General features: G+C 46.9%; 1 protein-coding gene across 1 annotated transcript; it reads left to right on the forward strand.

Moving 5' to 3' along the window:
• The first annotated feature begins 970 nt into the window (after positions 1-970).
• On the forward strand, positions 971-18,278 carry adamts5 (ADAM metallopeptidase with thrombospondin type 1 motif, 5 (aggrecanase-2)). Its single transcript, XM_023834815.2, has 8 exons — positions 971-2,586; positions 8,353-8,485; positions 11,093-11,260; positions 12,248-12,531; positions 14,117-14,300; positions 14,464-14,639; positions 15,197-15,372; positions 15,724-18,278. The coding sequence occupies exons 1-8, from the start codon at positions 1,519-1,521 to the stop codon at positions 16,271-16,273; spliced, it is 2,739 nt and encodes a 912-aa protein (XP_023690583.2). The 5' UTR covers positions 971-1,518; the 3' UTR covers positions 16,274-18,278.
• Positions 18,279-20,294: the final 2,016 nt, after the last annotated feature.

Below are 20,294 nucleotides of genomic sequence, written 5' to 3' on the forward strand. Positions count from 1 at the left end.
AAAAAACAAACCCCCCCCCGCTTCTCTCTGAGATTAAACCACAGTGGACCGACTGTAATCAGTGTACACAGAGATGAGTTAACTTCTTCTCTGAAGCAGAAAAGCTGGTGAGGTAACAGGCCATTTGTTTGGGAAGTGACCCGCAGGTTGGTTTGGATGATAGAATTACATAAGAAAAGCTTAAACCGCAGCCGGAGTCATTGCGGTCTGTCATGCTTCTGCTGTGTTGGCAGTAGTCATTTTAGGTGCATTTGCATTTCTATGTATGATGGATCTACAGGGAATTATTTTGAGAGTCATATTCAGAGGAGGAACACAGTATCCATATTAATAACAAAAAAAAGATAAACTCCATCTGCTTTTTATTTGTACTTCGATGCATAGATACCAGTGTAGTAAACGTGAACTTTAAAAACAGGAACTCCCCATTCAGAAAACACACTCCCAGTGAGAATTCTATTCTGGAAATGCCATAAATTATCCAGTTCTAGCAGGACTAAAACACACACTTAACTGCAGCGCATGACTGAATATGTTTCATCTTCAATAATGAAAAGCTCCCTTTCAAACCACTAAAATGTTAACCCAGAAGGTAGGACTTAGAGGTTAAACCGGTGTGTTTAAAAAAAGAGTCGGTGCTGGGTTTGCTGATTATGATGTGCGTGTTATATACCATGGTGACAACTGTCCAGAAGCCCCGCAGTAACACTGTAATGACAACGTTGCCGTATCCCGTATCGCAGCGCCCCTGTAGCGCAGAAGGTCAGAAAGGACTTCATTGAGTTTTTCTAAGTCGCTTCATCACTGAGCGATGCAGCGATGCACTTTTCCCTTTTTCTAACGTTTTCTGATTGAAAGATGTCTAGGTTTTTCCTGCCAAAGAAAGAGTAGGAATTGTAGGAGGAGTTGTCTGTTAGGAATATCTCTCCCTAGCTGCCCCCTCCTCTCTCTCTCTCTCTCTCTCTCTCTCTCTCCAACTGCAACCAACTGGTTGAAACGGACGAGGCAAGAATGACACTCTGCTATAAATGCATTGTTCGCATGTCTCTTCACCACTTTACTCTCCTCGTTTGCACTACGACGCCGATACGGAAAAAGATGGAAATAACGCCGCACTTGACTTTGCCGTGACTTGGCCGGGCCGGGAGGCGGCGGCGCCGAGGGAGTATATGAGAGCCGAGGGGAAAGAAAGTGCGAGGGGGGCGGACTTTATCCTTCTGCTCTTTTAAGTGAGAACTTCATGTGTTGTTCTCAAAAGTACAACTTAGTCCCGGTGAGTTGATGTTTTCCGTTTCATTTCAAATATATGTCTTCTGTTTTTTCTCTGTTTTTTACTTTTCGGTGGAGCATGATATAAAAAAGCGATGTGTGCGCACAAGAGACCAAACCCTTGCATTTCTCTGAGATGTTTTTTTTAAGTTTATCCAACTTTTCTTCCCGTTGCTTTGAGGTGGAATATAAATTACACATATTTTATGCGATATTTTTCCGGGGTGAAATATTTCCGTCTCTGGAAGGATGGTCCTGATCAGGTTATTCCTTTTGTGTGCCGTTAAGTTTCACGCCGGGGATGCGGATTTTGCCATCAGTCGCTCCGCGTTCAAGGCTTTCGCTCCACCTGTAAGCGAGAGGCTTTACGCACCTGTCCACCGCACTAGCGGGATCGTGCGGACCATTGACCGGATTTACCACGGAGATGGAAAAGTGGGATATCTGTTATATTTGGACGGCAGGAAATTTCAGCTGGACATGGAGAGGGATGAGGCGATAGTATCCCAGCACTTCAAGTCTAAGTACGTGAAAGTGCTGCAGGGCATGGACGGCAGTGCCCATCCAGCAGCGCACGGCGGATGTTTTTACCGTGGCACGGTGGACTCTAATCCCGAATCGCTGGCCCTTTTCAATCTGTGTGGCGGCGGCTTTGATGGGTTCTTTGCAGTGGACAACCGCCGCTACACGGTCAGGCCGCTAATCAGGGCGAAGGGACACGAAAACGGGGCAGGTGCAGCAGGCGACGCGGTGATGGAGAGATCGGTCCAGTACTACAGCCGGGAGAGCTTCAGATTCGTGGCGGAGCCGACGAAGGAAAGCTGCGCGACACGGGACCGGAGAGGACGCAGGGGTAGTACGGAAAAGCGCCGGGGTCGTAAGGGAAAAACTCACAAGCATGATCTCGATTTGGATGCACTGCGAAGCACGACGCAGGACAGCAGGTGGTGGTTCTCCAACATGCTCTCCGAGACCTCCGGTAAGAGGCGCAAGAGGTCGATCTCCCGGGCGAGGCACGTGGAATTACTCTTAGTGGCAGACGAGTCCATGTCCAAGAAATACGGCGAAAATCTGCGCCACTACCTCATGACCCTCGCCTCGATCGCGTCCAAGCTATACGGCCACGCAAGTATCGAGAACCCCGTGCGCCTGTCCGTGGTCAAAGTGGTTGTAGTGACGGACAAGGAGAAGGGTCTGGAGATCTCCAAGAACGCGGCCGCCACGCTGAAAAGTTTCTGCAAGTGGCAGAATCAGCAGAACCCGCTGGACGACGACCACGAGCATCACCACGATGCCGCAATCCTCTTCACCAGGCAGGTAAACAACTGTCAACAGGTTTAAAATGTGATTCTAAGAGTGCCCGCGTTTTGTGAAACACTGGAACAGGTTCTGTCGGTTCCCTCAAGGTGTGTTTAAAAAGTAATATCACACTGCACTCAATCAGCTTTACAGTCACTGGCATTGCTATCTGCGTCTCGTTTAAGATTATTTATTCGGTTGCTGTTTTTATAAACATGCATAAAATCTTGGCGCCCCATAGATCCTATGTGAGAGTTCACCTGAAATATAAATCACGGTTATCAACAGTTCTTACATTTGTATGGAAAACTAAGTAACAGACTTTTGAGAGCCTTAATCCTGTGCAAGCTTGTTCCAGCAACAACACGATCTTTGCCAGATAACATTCACATTAAATGCTTTGTAAGGAGGTCTAAGGAGTGAAGGCACTTGGCATAAAAGTCAAACCTCCCCTCCACCCTTACATACATTAAAAAGTGTTTCCCCTTCAGATCTGTTCTCCTCCCAACCGCTGGGCATTACGCTGTGCCGAAGTCATGTGACCTATCATGCTGGGCAGGCACATTCCTCCCAGGTTTGCAGGATGTAGCTGAGATCAGCTGCTGGCTAGCTGGTGGTATTTAACCCTGAAAGCTTAGAGGCTGTTTTTCTTCCCCTCACTGTGGTCCTTCATCTCCACTCCAAGCCTGGCCCCGACTGATGAAGCAGCCTCACATTCTGAAATATTATTGCGGTTCTGTTCGCTTAGCGCAGCTCACATGCATTAACCCTGTGATGCGAGTTTGCATTGTTTTTGCACCTGTTTGAAAATGGGCCATGCAGTGAGATAATTGGAGGATTCTTGATATGATCTTGGAAACTCAACCACACTCTTTATTGTGATCAAAAACAACTAGCTCTCAATGCCCCAGGGTCCCTAATGTGTTTGACTCAGCAGGTTAGAATGTTGTTTCATTGACCAGAAGGTTGCTGGTTCAAATCCCAGACTCAGTATAGTGATTGCACAGGTGCATCCCTAAGCCAGGTCCTTAATCTCAAATAGCTAGAACTGTGCAACACTGGTTTCTCTCAAAAATATATGTTGCTTTGTAAAAAGGCATCTCCTGAACAGAAAATGTAAATGTTTGATAGCCGGCTGCAGTAAGGGACAGAGCTGCCTGCAAACGGATACAACTCCCTCCCAAACATACAGTTCTGTTAGACACACACAGAATCACATTTTGCAGATTAACAGAGGCCTCTTTTAATAGTGTAGCATCCTCACAAGGGGGATTCCTAAGTGACGGGGTCGCCAATTATTAGATTGCATGTCGCTGGGTGACGGAGATGCATGACTGCATGATTTCATTTGCGGGGGGGGGGGGGAGGACAAAGATCTGACTGTGAGAGAAAGGGCTGCTTGTTAGCAGAGTGTAAAAACAAGCAAGGATGCAGTGTTACACAGTGGGTTCTCATACAAAAAATTTCCAGTGAACGGAAATGCATCAGCAAAGAGCCTGGATGGCATTTATGTTGTTTATACACCACATGCTCGCTTTAGTTTAATGCATGACTCATTGGCAGAGCGATTGGCATGTCTGTAAGCCTGCATACACCAACAGGGCAGATGAATGCTTAGTCTGCACGCATGCATCACCCGTTTCTGTTTACAAACAGCAGCGATGCACAGACACCTGCGACTTTGCGGCCTTCCCAGTGCGGAAGCCGTTTCCATGGCAGCCGTTTCGTCACAGCCTGCCAGAGCCATGTGCAAGCTGTGTGTGTGTGTGTGTGTCTGTTTTCATGCGCACATAGGTCTGTGCCTCTGATTGGCCAACCGAGCGCTGTCGTGGGAGGAGCCTCCCTCCCCGTGCAGTGCCTGTTTGCACTGGAACACCGGGGTATTTCACACCTTCTGATATCTCAGCCCAAAACAACCTGACGAAATCAGAGCCCGGGCCGTCACGCGTAGGAGCATCATGCTCTGTGTCTGATGTGACACTGAACACGGCAACAGCCCCCTGGCATGTCCTTCAATAAATAAATTAGCTTCAAAACCCTGTAAAAAAAAAGAAACCCTGTAACATCAATGGCAAAGAAATGCTGTCCAGAGCAGTGCCTGGAAATAAGGAAGCGTGCAACCTGGCCGTGAAGAGGCACAGAGCGTGTGCTGTGTGTTCACACTTGCTAGCATACATGCATGTGCGCACGGATTGTTACTTGTGACAAGATCATTCAGGGTCAGGCAGGAGCAGACAGAATTATCCCTCGCTGCTCGGGTTTGAGGCCGTCCGCACATGCACCTGGTCTTCTGACTGTGCCGTCTGCTGGCGCTTAGTGCCATGCACGTGTGTGTCAGTATGCGGGGCCCTCCAGCCTGCAGGCTGCCATTCCGAACACGCCGGACACGCCTGGCCAGACACACGCTAAGGCATAAACACATGCCCACGTGGCAGTGGAGCAAACAGCAGCCAGGTGTAAACAGTACTCTGCCGGCACACTTAAGTGTGTTTGCTATACATGCGGACATGTTTTATAACTACAGTACTATACCCATATTGACACTCCTATACCTACATACAGTGCTACACCAACACTGACTGTCCTATTGCTGTCTACACCTATACCGAAGGTCCTAATCCTACATACAGTGCTACACCCACACTGACAGTTCTGCTCCTACCCACAGTACTACACCCACACTGACAGTTCTGCTCCTACCCACAGTACTACACCCACACTGACAGTTCTGCTCCTACCCACAGTACTACACCCACACTGACAGTTCTGCTCCTACCCACAGTACTACACCCACACTGACAGTTCTGCTCCTACCCACAGTACTACACCCACACTGACAGTTCTGCTCCTACCCACAGTACTACACCCATACACCCATGTCTTTTTCCTGCCTACAATGCTACACCCTTTCCCACACCTCAAATGCTACACTCATGCTGACACTCGTACTACCAGCATACAGTGCTACACCCACACTGACTCTCCTACTCCTCCCACCAATGCTACACCCACACTGACAGTCCTACTCCTATGTACAGTGCTACTCCCACACTGACTCTCCTACTCCTCCCACCAATGTTACTCCCACACTGATGTTTCTACTCCTACCTATAGTGCTACACCCACACTGGCAGTTCTATTCATAACTACAGTGCTATACTCTAAACAATACATTGAATGCAGCTGCACCATGAGTAAAATGACATGGTGCAGATATAGACCCCACCCAGACCATCTCACAGAACCTGAGCTCATAACTTTTGGGTCATGGGGATGCCTGCCCCACCCAGGCACAGCTAATGCAGTATAATATTAAATAAGAACCATATGTGAACCTGCCACATACATGTCACATGTTTTATTGATGATTAAGAGAAATATGGATTTTAACTGTTTATAAAAACAGGTTAATATAGCAAAACTGAAAAAAAAAATGTTGTTTGAGAGGATTTAATGCTGTTGTTTCACTGCATACAGTGAAACAGGATCCCTCAATAAAGACCCCTAGTTCAGAGTAAATATCCACCATTCCCTGCCCGTTTTTTTCACGTGTTTTATGAGAATTTGAACGGCATGCGAGGCGAAACACAGGGACCATAATACGGCATGCAATCACGCTGTAAACTTTTAGTTCGGGCTTAAGACATCCTGCAGCATCTATCCCCAGTGACACGGCTGCCCGTAAATGCAATCTGCGACACTTTGCTCATGGCTCAATGTTGTCACGGTACAGACCTCGTTTAAACATAATAAGCAGTTTATAGCTTCATTGGGGTGAGTCAAGGGAATTGACATGGGGCTGCAGCTTGGATGGACTTCTGTTATACAGTTGTGCAACCTTTTTGGCTGTGTTTGCACGTGGTGCGCATTTGCGACTGCGTGCAGGGTGGATGTTTGGCTTCACAGAATGCAGTGTCTTTAATTTGATTTATTTACAGACATCCAGAATGACTCGCATGCGCATCATCACATTGCAAGCTTTAGCCTGTTTGTGCAGCTGTTTATTTTTACAGAAATTCAGCATAAGTAACCGCTGAAAAGCTTCATAAACTGGGTCATTTCCACAACTTTGGTCTCTGGGTTTATTGTCACGAGTCCTTCAAATAGTTAATTTCCTGCTTCTGTGTTTTGGATTCCTACCAAAGTCCAGAAACATGCAGCTTGAAATATTGGGGTCTTCCAATTGCCTGTGGTATGTGATTGTGGATGTGCTCTATGATGGATTGGCATCCCATCTGTGGTCTTCCCTACACTGTGTGTATTTCAGGTTAGGTTCCAGGATTCCTGTGACCCCAATAATGCAAATGGAAATGGACTTGCAGCAATTAATATGCATGTTACTAATTCAACAATACAAAATGGTCACAGTTCAATTCTGGAGTGACTTACAGACATTAATCTATTTTTTCTGCAGTGATGGTGTCCCTGTAGTTGTCACTGGTTAAAGTTGTTTTTTATTTTGTATTTTCCTGTGACAGTAATACCATGTTAGCCTTAAGAATTGGCTCTGGTCCTTGGATACGGAACAGAGGAAAGTTTGTTCCCAAAGTGTCCCAAACAGAGTATTATGGCAAATACACAGCCAGACGGGCAGAACTGTAGGAAAACACCTTTATTTAGCGCCACAGGGAGGATTTTACGAGCTAATGAAAAGCATAAACCGTATGAAGGTATACAGCATGAGTGTCAGCTGAGTCACATATGGGTATCCTCAGGGCGTTAGCGGTAGCTGAGCATCTAGCCTGAAAACACACTGGGTGTAGCTAATTGATTTCTTTCCACCCCCAGGCCTAAATCCCTTATCCCTGGTTTCTGGATGGATATGTTTGTACATCAATTGAGTGTGGGGGTGGGGGGTCAGGTGACACAGGGAAACTGGCAGGAGAAGACGGGGGAGATGGTAGCGGGCGCTAACACATAGCGCAAGTAGGCCAGAATGGAGTTTGCGTGACTGCTCCAGCTACAGTGTAGCTCAGTGGGGAGGTACAGGGCTTTGGATGTAGGTGGAACACCAGGCTTGAACTGATATTCATTGTTATGTAGGTGGAGAGATTAGATTTGTTGCCCCACTGTAATGGACAACCCTGGGGTGGGGAAAAGTCAGGTGACAAGCCCTTCACAGACGGCTTAAACCGCTTTTCATTCAGCCTCTCAGGAGGACACACGACCAAACCTTGTTGGCCCATCTATAGACCTGATGCCCATCTCGGCATCCCTGATTGGTCTTCCTGGAGGATGTTTGGAGGGTCACCAAAACGAGGCCTCCGTACCATTCTATGTCACATACATCCATTCTCCATCCCTGTTAGAGCAGGTCTTACAATAACCAAACATATGGCGCACATTCCTTAACATCTAACTTAATGTGTTTCCGAGCACATCTGAATGCCTGCTGCAGAATCGGTGTGCGTGAGGTCAGTCTGCCTTGTCATATGGCTGCATACCTTCTGCGTAGCCTGTGTGGTCACAGTGTTATGCTATAATTTGCCAATGTGTTCCCCAGGGTCTGCTGTAGGATCTGTGGGGCCATGACATCATGTTGACGTGTGTCTCACCCTGTTACCTGCTGCATCTCGCTAGTCATATTTCTCCAGTATGTTGATGTGTGCATCACTCCACCACTTACTAGATCCATGTGGTCATTTTTCTACAGTTTGTTGACACCTGCATCACTCTGCCCCCTGCTGGATCTGTGTGGTCATATCTCAACACTATTTTGATGTGTGCATGACTCTGCCCTCTGCTGGATCTGTGTGGTCACCATGCCCCTCCCCCTCCCTGTAGGATCTGTGCGGGCACCACTCCTGTGACACGCTGGGCATGGCAGACGTGGGCACCATCTGCTCTCCGGAGCGGAGCTGTGCCGTGATCGAGGACGACGGCCTCCACGCCGCCTTCACCGTGGCCCATGAGATAGGTAGGCGTGGCCTGCGCCAGCCCGACTATCAGCACACATATTCACTTAAAGGGACGGTGACTGAAAGTGCAGGTAACAATACCAGAATGGGAAAAAAATATTTGTTGCTAATATCCTCACCAGATGCTGACGATAGCTTTTCACCAGCTGTCACCAGAAAGGCATCGGTTCAAGTCCCATAGCTGGATCAAGACATTCTCTGTTGGGCCTGCGAGCAAAGCTTTTAACCCTAGTTGCTCCTAGGACACAACCTAACCCTGCTTTCTGAAGCCTTACGGATTCTCACTTACACTGGAATGTGTGGAGAGCAGCAGTTTAGGCAAAACGCATTCGAACAGAATTGAAAACAGGCATCTGTGTTTGATAAAGACTGCAGTCATGTCTCCATCAGCTTGGGTTTACTGCCAGCTAAGAGAAGCTCAACACATTATTTTCTAGCCATTTGACATCCCGTGTTTTATGATACATGGGTGATTTCACATCCTTAAATGAGTTATAGTTGGATTTGGCATTCATGTGTTCTCCCAGAGCCCAAACCATTGGCCAGCTTTAATCATGTGAGTTTCTCAGTAGTCATGTGACCTTTGTCTGGTATATGTAGACACCTCCTTGACCGGAGACTCGTGGTGCTTTGCAGAGTCGGCCTCACACATGTGTGCATGTCATTCCCTCCCCATGCCCCTGTTGTTGGTATAATCTTTTCGCCCTGGTGGGTGTTCCCCTTCTTTGCTTGCACAGGGCAGAGGGAAGCGCACCCACACCCACCCTGCTGCACTTGCACACTGGAGCTCTTGTGCCCCGGAATATGTTGTGCTCCTACAATGATGAACCCTACCCCGCTCTTTAATTACATGCTATTTTGAGGCCAGGCCACGTCGAGCCCGGAGGGGCTTGTGCAGCCTGGGGGGGGGGGGGGGCAACGAAACACTCCAGAGGGTCACCATCCCTTTGGCTCCTTGGAGCCCAATGCCTCTGTTTCCCCTCCTTGCTTCCTGCACTCTTTCGCTCTGTCATCACTTGTTTCAGCCCCCGCCTCCTTCCCTGCCCTTCCGCCCTGTACAGTGGAAACATAACTGAGGATATCGGACACAAAAAGCATTTAAATAGATAACAAACCCTGCTGTTGTACTCTAAAACCTACCCTTCGTCTACATTTCTTCAGTAATTGAGTAAAAAATGAGTGGACTTGCAAGATAAGTCACCTAATTTCCTCCTTTATACAGAAAGTCTCCTTTAATGTTGTAATGGAAAAGCTTATCCAAAACAAGTTTGGATCATTTATCATCTTCTAGTGGGTCTAATTCATTTAATTTGCCCTTCCCTCATTTTCTCTCCCTCTTTCTCTGTCTCTCATGCCTTGCTCGTCTCCTACTCTCTCTCCATCTCTCTCTCTCTCTCCCCCTTCCCCTCCGGGCACTCTCGAACTAGAGACCGGTTATAGCTCACTGGGTCTAGTTACACTTGGGCCTCTGTGGAGTCTGCAGAGGCCACCGGCATGTATGACATCAGCCCTGGACGCAGTACAGAGCCAGGCAGCCAGGGCATAGGAGGAATCACAGCCCTCTCAGTAGCTCGCAGCCCAAAAGCATGAACCGGGAGGCTGCCAGCCCTCTGTAAACAAACTGCACATGTAAAGCGGGAGTCAACCACTGCCTGTAAATGTCAGTAAATTACCACGCTTATGGACTGAGTTTATGTTGAGGCATGGAGATGGGGGTGTTCACCGGTGACTCATACTGTGTTTCTGAGCCTTAGATCTGATCTTGGGTTTGATCAAAGATGTTTTATCTCTGGTATTTAGCAACAGACCTATACTTACATTTTTCATTCTACGCATTTAGCAGACGGGGCAGCATGGTGGTGAAGTGATTAGCACTGTTGCTAGACACCTCTGGGTCCTGGGTTTGAGTCTCTGCCATAGCTCCATGTCTGTGGAGTTTGCATGATCTCCCCAACTCATCGTGGGGTTTCTTCCGGGTACTACCATCCCCCCCCCCCCCCAGTCGAAAAAACATGCTGAGGCTAACGGGAGTTACTGAATTTCCTGTAGGGGTGTGAGTGCGCCCTGTGATGTGTTGACATCCTGGGTTGTTCCCTGCCTTGTGCTTATAGCCCAGCAACCCTGAATAGAACAAGTGGTTACGGATGGATGGATTTATGGATGGATGGACATTTAGGAAACATTTGTCCAAGGCGACATACAAGTGAGGCCAATAGCACATTGGAAACATTATATTGATTAGGCATAAGCGCAATGAATGCTCAGGTACAAGTGTAAGCAGAACTGCAACAGGAGATATCTAACAACAAAGCGAGACTCCTGAAGTCCTCCACTAACTTAATACAGATCACCAGACAGAATGCAAAAACAGTTACTAACAGACACTTACAAACCAGACAAAGACTCCAAACAGCAAAGATGCTTGCATGGGATCATATTGGGGGTGGCGGGGGGAGGTGTCGTGGTTGTTGTGATAAATGTCATCGAGGGGAATGATGGGCGTAACTGAATACATGTGCCATGCATGTATACCATGTTTTGTTGATGTTTCATATTCACATCTTGGTATGTCTTATGGTTTTTTTCCCCCATCTGCGGCCCACTAGGTCACCTCCTGGGTCTCTCCCATGACGACTCCAAGTTCTGCGAGGAGCGCTTTGGCTCCAACGAGGACAAGCGCCTAATGTCCTCCATCCTAACATCCATCGATGCCTCGAAACCATGGAGCCGCTGCACCTCTTCCACCATAACTGACTTCTTTGACGACGGACATGGTGAGCAAGAAGGGAAGGGTGAGGAGGAGAGGCTGGAGCTGTACTGGGACCAGGGTAGGGGCTAGGGGACAGAGGGGGGAGTCCAGCAAAGTTCTTGTGGCCTAAGCAATTCAGAAGAATACTATGCAGTACTTCGACTTGGCCCTAATTAATGTAGCTGTAGTTTTGATTTGGAACCGCGGCTTTAAGCTGTGGTTGGGTTACTGCTCCCCCCGCTTGCTCAGATGCAGCTGCTGAACTTTTTAAGTGGAGTATCAGGGGCAGCATCTTTCAAAGACCGAATGCATCACAGCAGTGTGACAAGTCTCTCCCATTTATACGGCTCCTTCAAATGCGCTCTAGAAATGCGTCCTTCTTTTGCCAAGCTGCAAAGGATGCATCTGATGTGTCCGTCGTGGCCCAACATATCTCAAGATTCATTACACACAGGTAAAGTTGGTCTGTCCCGGCTAGGCGATAAGGGAAAGGGGGTGAGCAGCTGGTGACACAAACAGGATATTATCAGTAGGCTAGACCATCCCATTTGACCATTGAAGAATGCAGTCTACAAAGGCTACACCTTCATATGCCACGTCCTTCTAAGAAACAGCCCCTGAATTCAAATGCAGCTGGTATTCTACTCCCCTCTCTCTGTTCCACTACTTCTATATTCCCTGCCTTCCCCTCTCTCTGTTCCACTCCTTCTATATTCCCTGCCTTACCCTCTCTTTTTTCCACTCCTTCTATATTCCCTGCCTTACCCTCTCTTTATTCCACTCCTTCTATATTCCCTGCCTTCCCCTCTCTTTATTCCACTCCTTCTATATTCCCTGCCTTACCCTCTCTCTATTTCACTCCTTTTATATTCCCTGCTTTCCCTTCACTCTGTATTCCACTACTTATATATTCTCTGCTTTCCTCTCACTCTTCTGTTCCTCTCAATCTATATTCCCCACTGTTCCCACACACTGAGCTGCACACATTTCTGTGTTCCCTCCTGGCCCACAGCGGATTGTCTCCTGGATTCCCCCCGCCAGCCTCTGCTGGGTCCAGAAGAGCTGCCAGGCCAGAGCTACGATGCCATTCGCCAGTGCCAGCTGGCCTTTGGTCCAGAATACACAGTGTGCCCAGGTATGGATGTATGCGCCCGTCTCTGGTGCGCCGTCATCCGCCAGGGTCAAATGGTCTGCCTCACGAAGAAGCTGCCGGCAGTGGAGGGCACCCCCTGTGCCAAGGGACGCATATGTCTACATGGCAAGTGTGTGGACAAGACCCGCAAGAAGCACTACACGGTGAGGCTGGGGGAGGGAACAAGCCAATCTGCCTGAAACCCTTTAGTGAGAACACTGCCCACCACTTCTCCTGGGCTGCAGCCTATTACACACAGTTTATCCTGGGCAATGTCTGGGGGAACAGGGTCTGCAGCCTATCCCAGGCAGTTTATCCTGGGTATGGTCTGAGAGGGTGGGGTGCAGCCTATCCCAGGCTGCATATCCTGGGTATGGTCTGAGAGGGTGGGGTGCAGCCTATCCCAGGCTGCATATCCTGGGCAGGGTCCAGAGGGGGTGGGGTCTGCAGCCTATCCCAGGCTGCATATCCTGGGCAGGGTCCAGAGGGGGTGGGGTCTGCAGCCTATCCCAGGCAGTTTATCCTGTGCAAGGTCTGGGGGAGCGGGGTCTGCAGTTCTCCAGTCCATCACCGGCAACTTAGACACCCCAATTAGCCTTACTTCACGTCTTTGGATTGTGGGAATAAACTGAAGTAACCACAGGGGGAAAATTCCACATATAACTCCATGAGAAAATACCATGCAAATTCCACACACACAGCTGAGATACAGCACTGCGTTACCCACTAAGCCAGTATACCAATCAGGTCAGAAGGGCTGTTATTGAAAAGTTGAGTGTCATCCACACCCCCAGGCAGGAAGTGATCTGATTATGTCTGACTGTGTGTGTGTGCTTGTAATTATTACATTGTGGGGACCCGATTTGCCCACAATGTGACAAAACCAGTAACTTTTTACCTTGTGGGGACATTTTTTCAGTCTGGAAACTAAACAAGTATTGTATTTTATGGTTAGGGCTGGGTAGGTGTTAAGGTTGTAATACTTAGGATTAGAGTCATGCCCATAGAAATGAATGGAGAGTCCCCATGAAGATATGGATATGTGGACTGTGTGTGTCTGTGCATGCAGGCAGACAGGCGTTTGAGGGAACATGTGTGTTTCACACATGTGTGTCAACATGGTGAAATACAGTCAATAGGGAAAGGCAGAATAGGAGGGATTGCTATGCTGCTCACGGCTGTCATTTCTATCCCACCATGACCTCCTCTGTCCTTTTGAGGGACAAAGGGACAGAGAGAACTGCATGTGTAATTTGCTACTGTCACACAAAGAACACTGTACATAAGTACATCCATATTACTGTGTATAGTCCCATCGGACTACATAACTGGTATATACTTTTTAAAGAAGGGATGGCTTGTTCAAAGCTATCACAGACCCTAGGATTAAGAATGGTTATCATCTTGGTTAGATAGCTGTAGTCTTAACTAGCAAGCCACCCACTTCCCTGTGTTACCCTGTAATGTTTACTTCCTGTTAGTCTTCAGCTTAGATGTCTGGAGAAGGAGATTGGAGAAGGTCATGTTAGCTCATTTATAGATGCAGTAACATTGCTCTAAATAGACGATTTAAAATTTTATCTGTGAATTTAGCCAGATGATTATTGAAGAAATTAGATTAAGTACCAAATTCAAGGGTACAACAGAAGTGCCCCTCCTGCCAAACCTTTATGACTTCCTTAGCAACTACCCCCCCTGCTGGCTGAAAGAAAGCCTTACCATTTTTCTGCTGTTTTTTTCTTCCTTCAGATCTCAAACCATGGAAGCTGGAGCTCATGGGGGTCCTGGGGTGAGTGCTCACGCACATGTGGGGGCGGGGTGCAGTTTGCACACCGCCAGTGCAACAATCCCGCCCCCCGCAACAACGGCCGCTACTGCACAGGCAAGAGGGCCATCTACCGCTCCTGCAATGTCACGCCCTGTCCTGCTTCCAGTGAGTTCCATCTCTTTGACCATACTGTCATCAGACCATGCACAAATATATATACTTCACATACAGAAATAGACAATAGTGTATAGCAAAAACAAGCCACACATAGACACCATACACACAGACACTCTGTTAATGAAGCTGTTCCCTCTACCACACCCCCCAGGTAAGAGTTATCGCCAGGAGCAGTGCGAGGCACGGAATGGTCAACAGGTGGACCCCAAAGGGGTGAAGTCGTTTGTGGAGTGGATGCCCAAGTACGCTGGAGTACTGCCTGGGGATGTGTGCAAACTCACCTGTCGGGCCAAGGGCACAGGCTACTACGTTGTGTTTTCCAACAGGGTGAGCTGAGAAACTTTGGCTGAGATATTGAATTTACATCATGTACCACAGATTTGATTATTTTGACCTGCTCCGGAGGATGAGCTGTGAGCTAAAGCATTCTAGTGTCCATAGACTTACAGATCAGCATTTCATAGGGTACCAGAAAGCTACAGGTCAACACTCCCCAGGGTTCCAGAGAGCTACAGATCAACCCTCCACAGGGTTCCAGAGAGCTACAGAACAAAACCCTATACAGTTCCAGAGGGATACAGGCCATCAATTCATAAGGCTCCAGAAAGTTACAGGCCAATACTCTGTAAGGTTCCAGAGGCATACAGGCCAACACTCCACAGGGTTTGAGAGAGTTACAGGCCAGCATCTGATAGGGTTCCAAAGAGCTGAAAGGACCCACAGGGACGGCTGGCTAAGAGCTGCCCGTTGGAGGAGTGGCCCTCTGCATTCAAACAGCCAACCCTCAATAAAGTTTCTGAAGAAAAACAGAGGATTAAAACTGATGATAAGACAGGATGAAGATGAAGAGGGCCAGGCCATTGACCAATTGTGTTTTTGTCCAGGTGATTGATGGTACAGAGTGCCGGCCTTTCAGTAACTCCGTGTGTGTGCGGGGGAAGTGCGTGCGCACCGGCTGCGATGGCATTATCGGCTCCAAGCTGCACTTCGACAAGTGTGGCGTCTGCGGCGGGAACAGTACAAGCTGCATCAAGGTCATGGGCAACTTCACCAAGAAGAGGTGAGTAACATGCTCAGGCTGACCACCAGCAATCACACACACACTCAGACATGAAGGATGCGTGGAGTTCACTAAGGCTGTGTGATGGTCCTTCAATGATGATGCAGGACACCTTCTTGGTCCACGTAGCTGAAGACCTTTGGTATTTTCATAGCAGGGCTTCAGCTCTGTGCATTGAAGTATCTCTTGCCAGGTTTTGTTTGTTGAGATAATGGGATCAGTCCATGGTATCCAAGATACATTCACACAGGAGTTCCATGCTATTCTGACCTTGAGTGCTTGTCTGCTGTATAGCGCCATTACCCAGAGTTTCTGACCTTCCTCTTGCTCACTCCCCCCTCCCAACTGTAGCAAGGGCTACACAGATGTGGTGAAGATCCCTGCAGGCTCCACCCACATCAAGATCCGCCAGCACAAGCCCAAGGATCAACCCCGATTCACAGCCTACCTGGCCCTTCGTAAACCTGGTGGAGATTACCTGATCAACGGCAAGTTCATGATCTCCACCTCAGAGACCATCATCCAGCTCAATGGCACGGTGCTCAACTACAGCGGCTGGAGTCAGAAGGACGATGCCCTGCAGAGTCTGGGCCCCGGGGCCTTAGGAGAGAACCTGGTAGTCCAGATCCTCGCAACAGATGCCAAGCGCCCGCTCGACGTGCGCTACAGCTTCTTCATGCCCCGACCACCTCCCCTACTGACCCAAACTTCACCACCTGTGCAGCGCACTCCCCAGCCACAGTGGGATACAGGGCCCTGGCTGGCCTGCTCCCGAACATGCGATGCAGGCTGGCAGACACGCACCGTGCAGTGCAAGGACCCACAGGGACGGCTGGCTAAGAGCTGCCCGTTGGAGGAGCGGCCCTCTGCATTCAAACAGTGCCTGATAAAGAAGTGCTGAGGCCAAAGCCGGCTGGCCACAGCCACAACTAGACATGGGCCGCCCCGGCTCAAATGCATACGGATACACCCAGGACTTCACCCACTAGTCTTTTTTCGTTTTTGTATCAAATCACCCATTATTATCACAGTTACCATTAATCAGCAATGCATTATTATTTGATTTTTGTTGTACTCATGTCATCATTGTGTGTCTGAGCTCTTGACCAGGGCTGTGAAATTATCCTACCATCCATCTATGCACTTGCTATGCTTACACACTAAAGGGACGAGCCCTGGGGGTAAAATAATGACCGGATTGGACAAGAGTGAGGGGCGGAATCCTGATCCAACAGTTCATAATTGGACGACAGCTCTGCAGCAAAGGAATCAAACTCTGCTACAATAGGGCAGGACTGGACTATACGGCCCCAGCGTAAAAGGACTCCAGTGGGATGGGCTGACACTAAGACGTCAAGACCAGGGGCAAAGCAATGCACCAATGAGAGAAGAATACACAGAGATACCAATAGACTGAAACTGACTTACAATAGAAACCATTGTCTGGAGTTTCAACCCCTGATGCCATCGACTGAGGATCTCACTGCATACGGACCAATGGCGGGTGTGACTTTGGGGGGGGGGTGGGGGGCGGTTGTGGAGCGAGACATGGGTAAAACATTTCACCCTGCAGCTCCTCCTCACGGGCACTCTGTGATGTCTGCTTATATGACTGTGTGCGATTCTCCTATCCGAAGGTCATCCCAACTTCGTTCCAGCACTTAGTACGTCAATGTAATGCATCAATCGCGCTTCTATGAGTGACTGTGTGTGATGGTGCACGGATCCGGGGAGTTTGAAACACTGGCGTGCCTGACTGTGAGCAGAGGTTACTTTGAGTCTGTGAGTGCGTTTCTCTGTGCACGCATGCCAAACTGCAGTCTTGCTATACTGCAGTGTGTTAGTCCAGCTGAGCTTCTCCTGTCCACAACCAGCTTGAAACCCAAAAAGCGGTGGGCCCTCCACCCCTGTCACTAAGTTTGGTGTTCTGCGCTTGTCCGTCTGTCAATTTGTTTAGGACTTTTCAGAAAACCATTTCATAAAAACAATCAATGCCCTGGATACTTGCAAAAAAAAAAAGAAACAGGTAGAGGGAAACTTGCTTTTGCAATTCTGGTATGGGGAACACAAACTGGAATTGTTGAAATTTTACCCAAATCAGTTTTATTTGTTTTAAAGACCTCTCTAATTCAATCAGTTGCACTTACACTCACACACACACACACACACATACACACACTAGCCAAACATTTAAGCTCTTTATGAATACTGACACTGCCTTAAGAAGTGTCATGTATTTAATAACCAAGACCATACCGAAATCATCTCCCAATCTACCATTCCATCTCATAATTGGAACCCTGCCCGTTTCATGGCATTTGGACACAAATATAGAAACTGAAATTTCTACAACACCATGTAGGGTCTACACACCGAGTAACTGTACATGAGTCCTCAGCATGAAGCTCCAGGCCATTTTTAACCTATAAACTTTAATATCCCTTCCCCTGTTCTTGTTGCGGTTCCAAGCACCTAGACTCATCTCCTAATTGGGTGTGAAGACCTTTTGACGCACCTACACAATACAGGGAATGGAGATAATGCAGAGAATGAGACATCTTTCCTCCCTCTTTTGACATTGGTTTACGTGACTGCCTGGATCACTGCCGAGCAAAAATAAACACCCACATACCTGAACTGACACACACGCACTCTATCAAGTACTGTCTGACACGCCCACCACAGGGAAAAAGACCCTACAACGGAATGACAGGAACACGGCACTGAAATTATAATTTATTGTTTGTACAACCGGTATGTGAAAAACCATGTGATGAATTTATTTATTATTATTGTTGTTTATTATAATTATTTAACATGGAATACCAATTGTGCAGAACATTTAATTTTTTAAGAAAATAGTGTTTTTTCTAGTATGTATATAAATATGTACATTTCAATCATCACTCTTTTCTCTATTTTTTGTGTGGAAATTTCGACATTGACTGACATAATTCACCTTGCTTAGGCAGCTCATCCGAACCACACAAACGTTTAAAGCATCACGTCATTATTTAACTGATACAGGGTAATAACAATGTGACAGTGACAAGACCCTCACATCACATTACAGGATTTATATGCTAAGCAAGTATCATTCGCCTGCTTATACACAGCAGGGTCACAGGAGGTCTGCTACCATTCCAGCCAGCCCAGGGCAACAATCACAGAGTACATACATTATGGGTAAATGGGACATAACAGTTTGGGTAAACACGTTTTTGGACTATAGGAGTAAACCAAGGAGATCTCCATTAACACAGAGGAGAGGTAGGGTTCAAACCTGTAATAGTGGAGTTTGGAAGGCCACCGTACCACCATGTAACAGTCATATGTTCCAGAAAAATATCCCGCTTGAAATACAATGGCGAGAAAATGCACAGGTAAATCTTCTAAATGAAGAGCATGAGAAAACATCATTTCACCTACACCAAGCACCACAATCGCTCAGATGAAATGCTAAAAGCGGAGTACCTCATCTATACCTTTAATTATGTCGTGCAAGAACAAACCGATATCGTAACATCGACCCACTCCAGGCGCTCTGACCAAATGTAATGCTGACACGCCATCTTCTGGTGGCATTGCATTATAACACATTAAATAAGCGACGGGTAAATGCCCGCAGTAACACCTGTGGTTTGCAAACCACGCCTTCACTGCCGCCAGCTATACATTTAATGTATTTCCTTACTAGTTCACTCCATTAGTTAATTAGGCTGTCTAACGGTGGAGTAGACCAGAAATTTCAAATGAAGTAGGGATTTTGGAGCTACAGTAATGGAGCTATATATTCCACGCACGCTCCTGCACACATATGGCAAGATAGACATTCGGATTTATACGCTCTTGCATATTGATGCATATGTTGTCACAATTTATTAACATTTAGATCACCGGTTTAAATCCGAGGAGGGGCCCTTCTATATAAGGAACAAGGTAATTAACCTTAGTTGCTCTAAAAGGCTACATTCTGGCCTATTAGAGCAACTAAATCCTGGCAAATATTTTTTTAACGCGCTGGCATTTTTATTATATGATGTTTAAATGGTTGTATTAATTTTTTGGACGGACAAGATGTATACAATAACGGAAAGATAACTTACTCACGACTTCCTAAAGTACCAAAATTAAGTAGGCCTATGCATCAAGTCTGCCATCTGGTGGACAACAGGGCAACAGACAGGGGTTTTTCTTAGACTGAAAACTTTTAAGGTGGTACCATAATAGTGACTTTGACACATCTGTTTGTCTTGTCATTGGTACCAAATTTAAATGCGTTATATGTATTTGTCTGTGTGTGTGTGTGTGTGTGTGTGTGTGTGTGTGTGTGTGTGTGTGTGTTTTCAGTTTAATGAAAAATTAAAATATTTATGAATGTTCATGAATTATTATGTTACACTACCTTCAATTATAGTCCTCTTCCGCTCTTCAGAAAATGGCAGTCTCTACTGACAATCTCAAATATATCACTGAAGAAGGTATATTTTAAGGAGGTGTATCAGCGTGCCTTCTTATTTTGAAAAATTATTTTAAGCTATGAACTTTTGTGTATTTTTCTATTAACAGGGAGTACATTTTAAGTAATTTTCACATTTTAAAATTTCTCTACCACTTACCCTTAAACTTTCTATAAATGGTAATAGCAACATACCTGGTTTAATAACTTCATTAATGGTCAAACAACGTTTGGTTTTTAACAAATATATACATGTAGGCTTATAAAAGGAAGAGGTTCTTGTTTTGGAACTTATGCTGTCTACCACAACACTGATGCTGGCTTCACTATTTTTAACCCACGCAAGCATAAAAACACATATTAATAATATATCAAATTACAGTGTATTCATGGCGTGCAAAGTGATTCTTAATATGTGTCAAGGACTTTTGCCCATTATCACCCAGTAGAAGTTTTAACTGGA

The sequence above is a fragment of the Paramormyrops kingsleyae genome, chromosome 1 (genome assembly GCF_048594095.1).
Source record: "Paramormyrops kingsleyae isolate MSU_618 chromosome 1, PKINGS_0.4, whole genome shotgun sequence".
Lineage (NCBI taxonomy): Eukaryota > Metazoa > Chordata > Actinopteri > Osteoglossiformes > Mormyridae > Paramormyrops > Paramormyrops kingsleyae.

Bases quoted from the DNA above. Each gene is read 5' to 3' on its own strand.
- adamts5 (XM_023834815.2), top strand. From the start codon at position 1,519: ATGGTCCTGATCAGGTTATTCCTTTTGTGTGCCGTTAAGTTTCACGCC. The intron at 12,532-14,116 runs GTGAGGCTGGGG...TTCTTCCTTCAG, and splicing joins CCCGCAAGAAGCACTACACG to ATCTCAAACCATGGAAGCTG. The intron at 14,301-14,463 runs GTGAGTTCCATC...CACACCCCCCAG, and splicing joins CACGCCCTGTCCTGCTTCCA to GTAAGAGTTATCGCCAGGAG.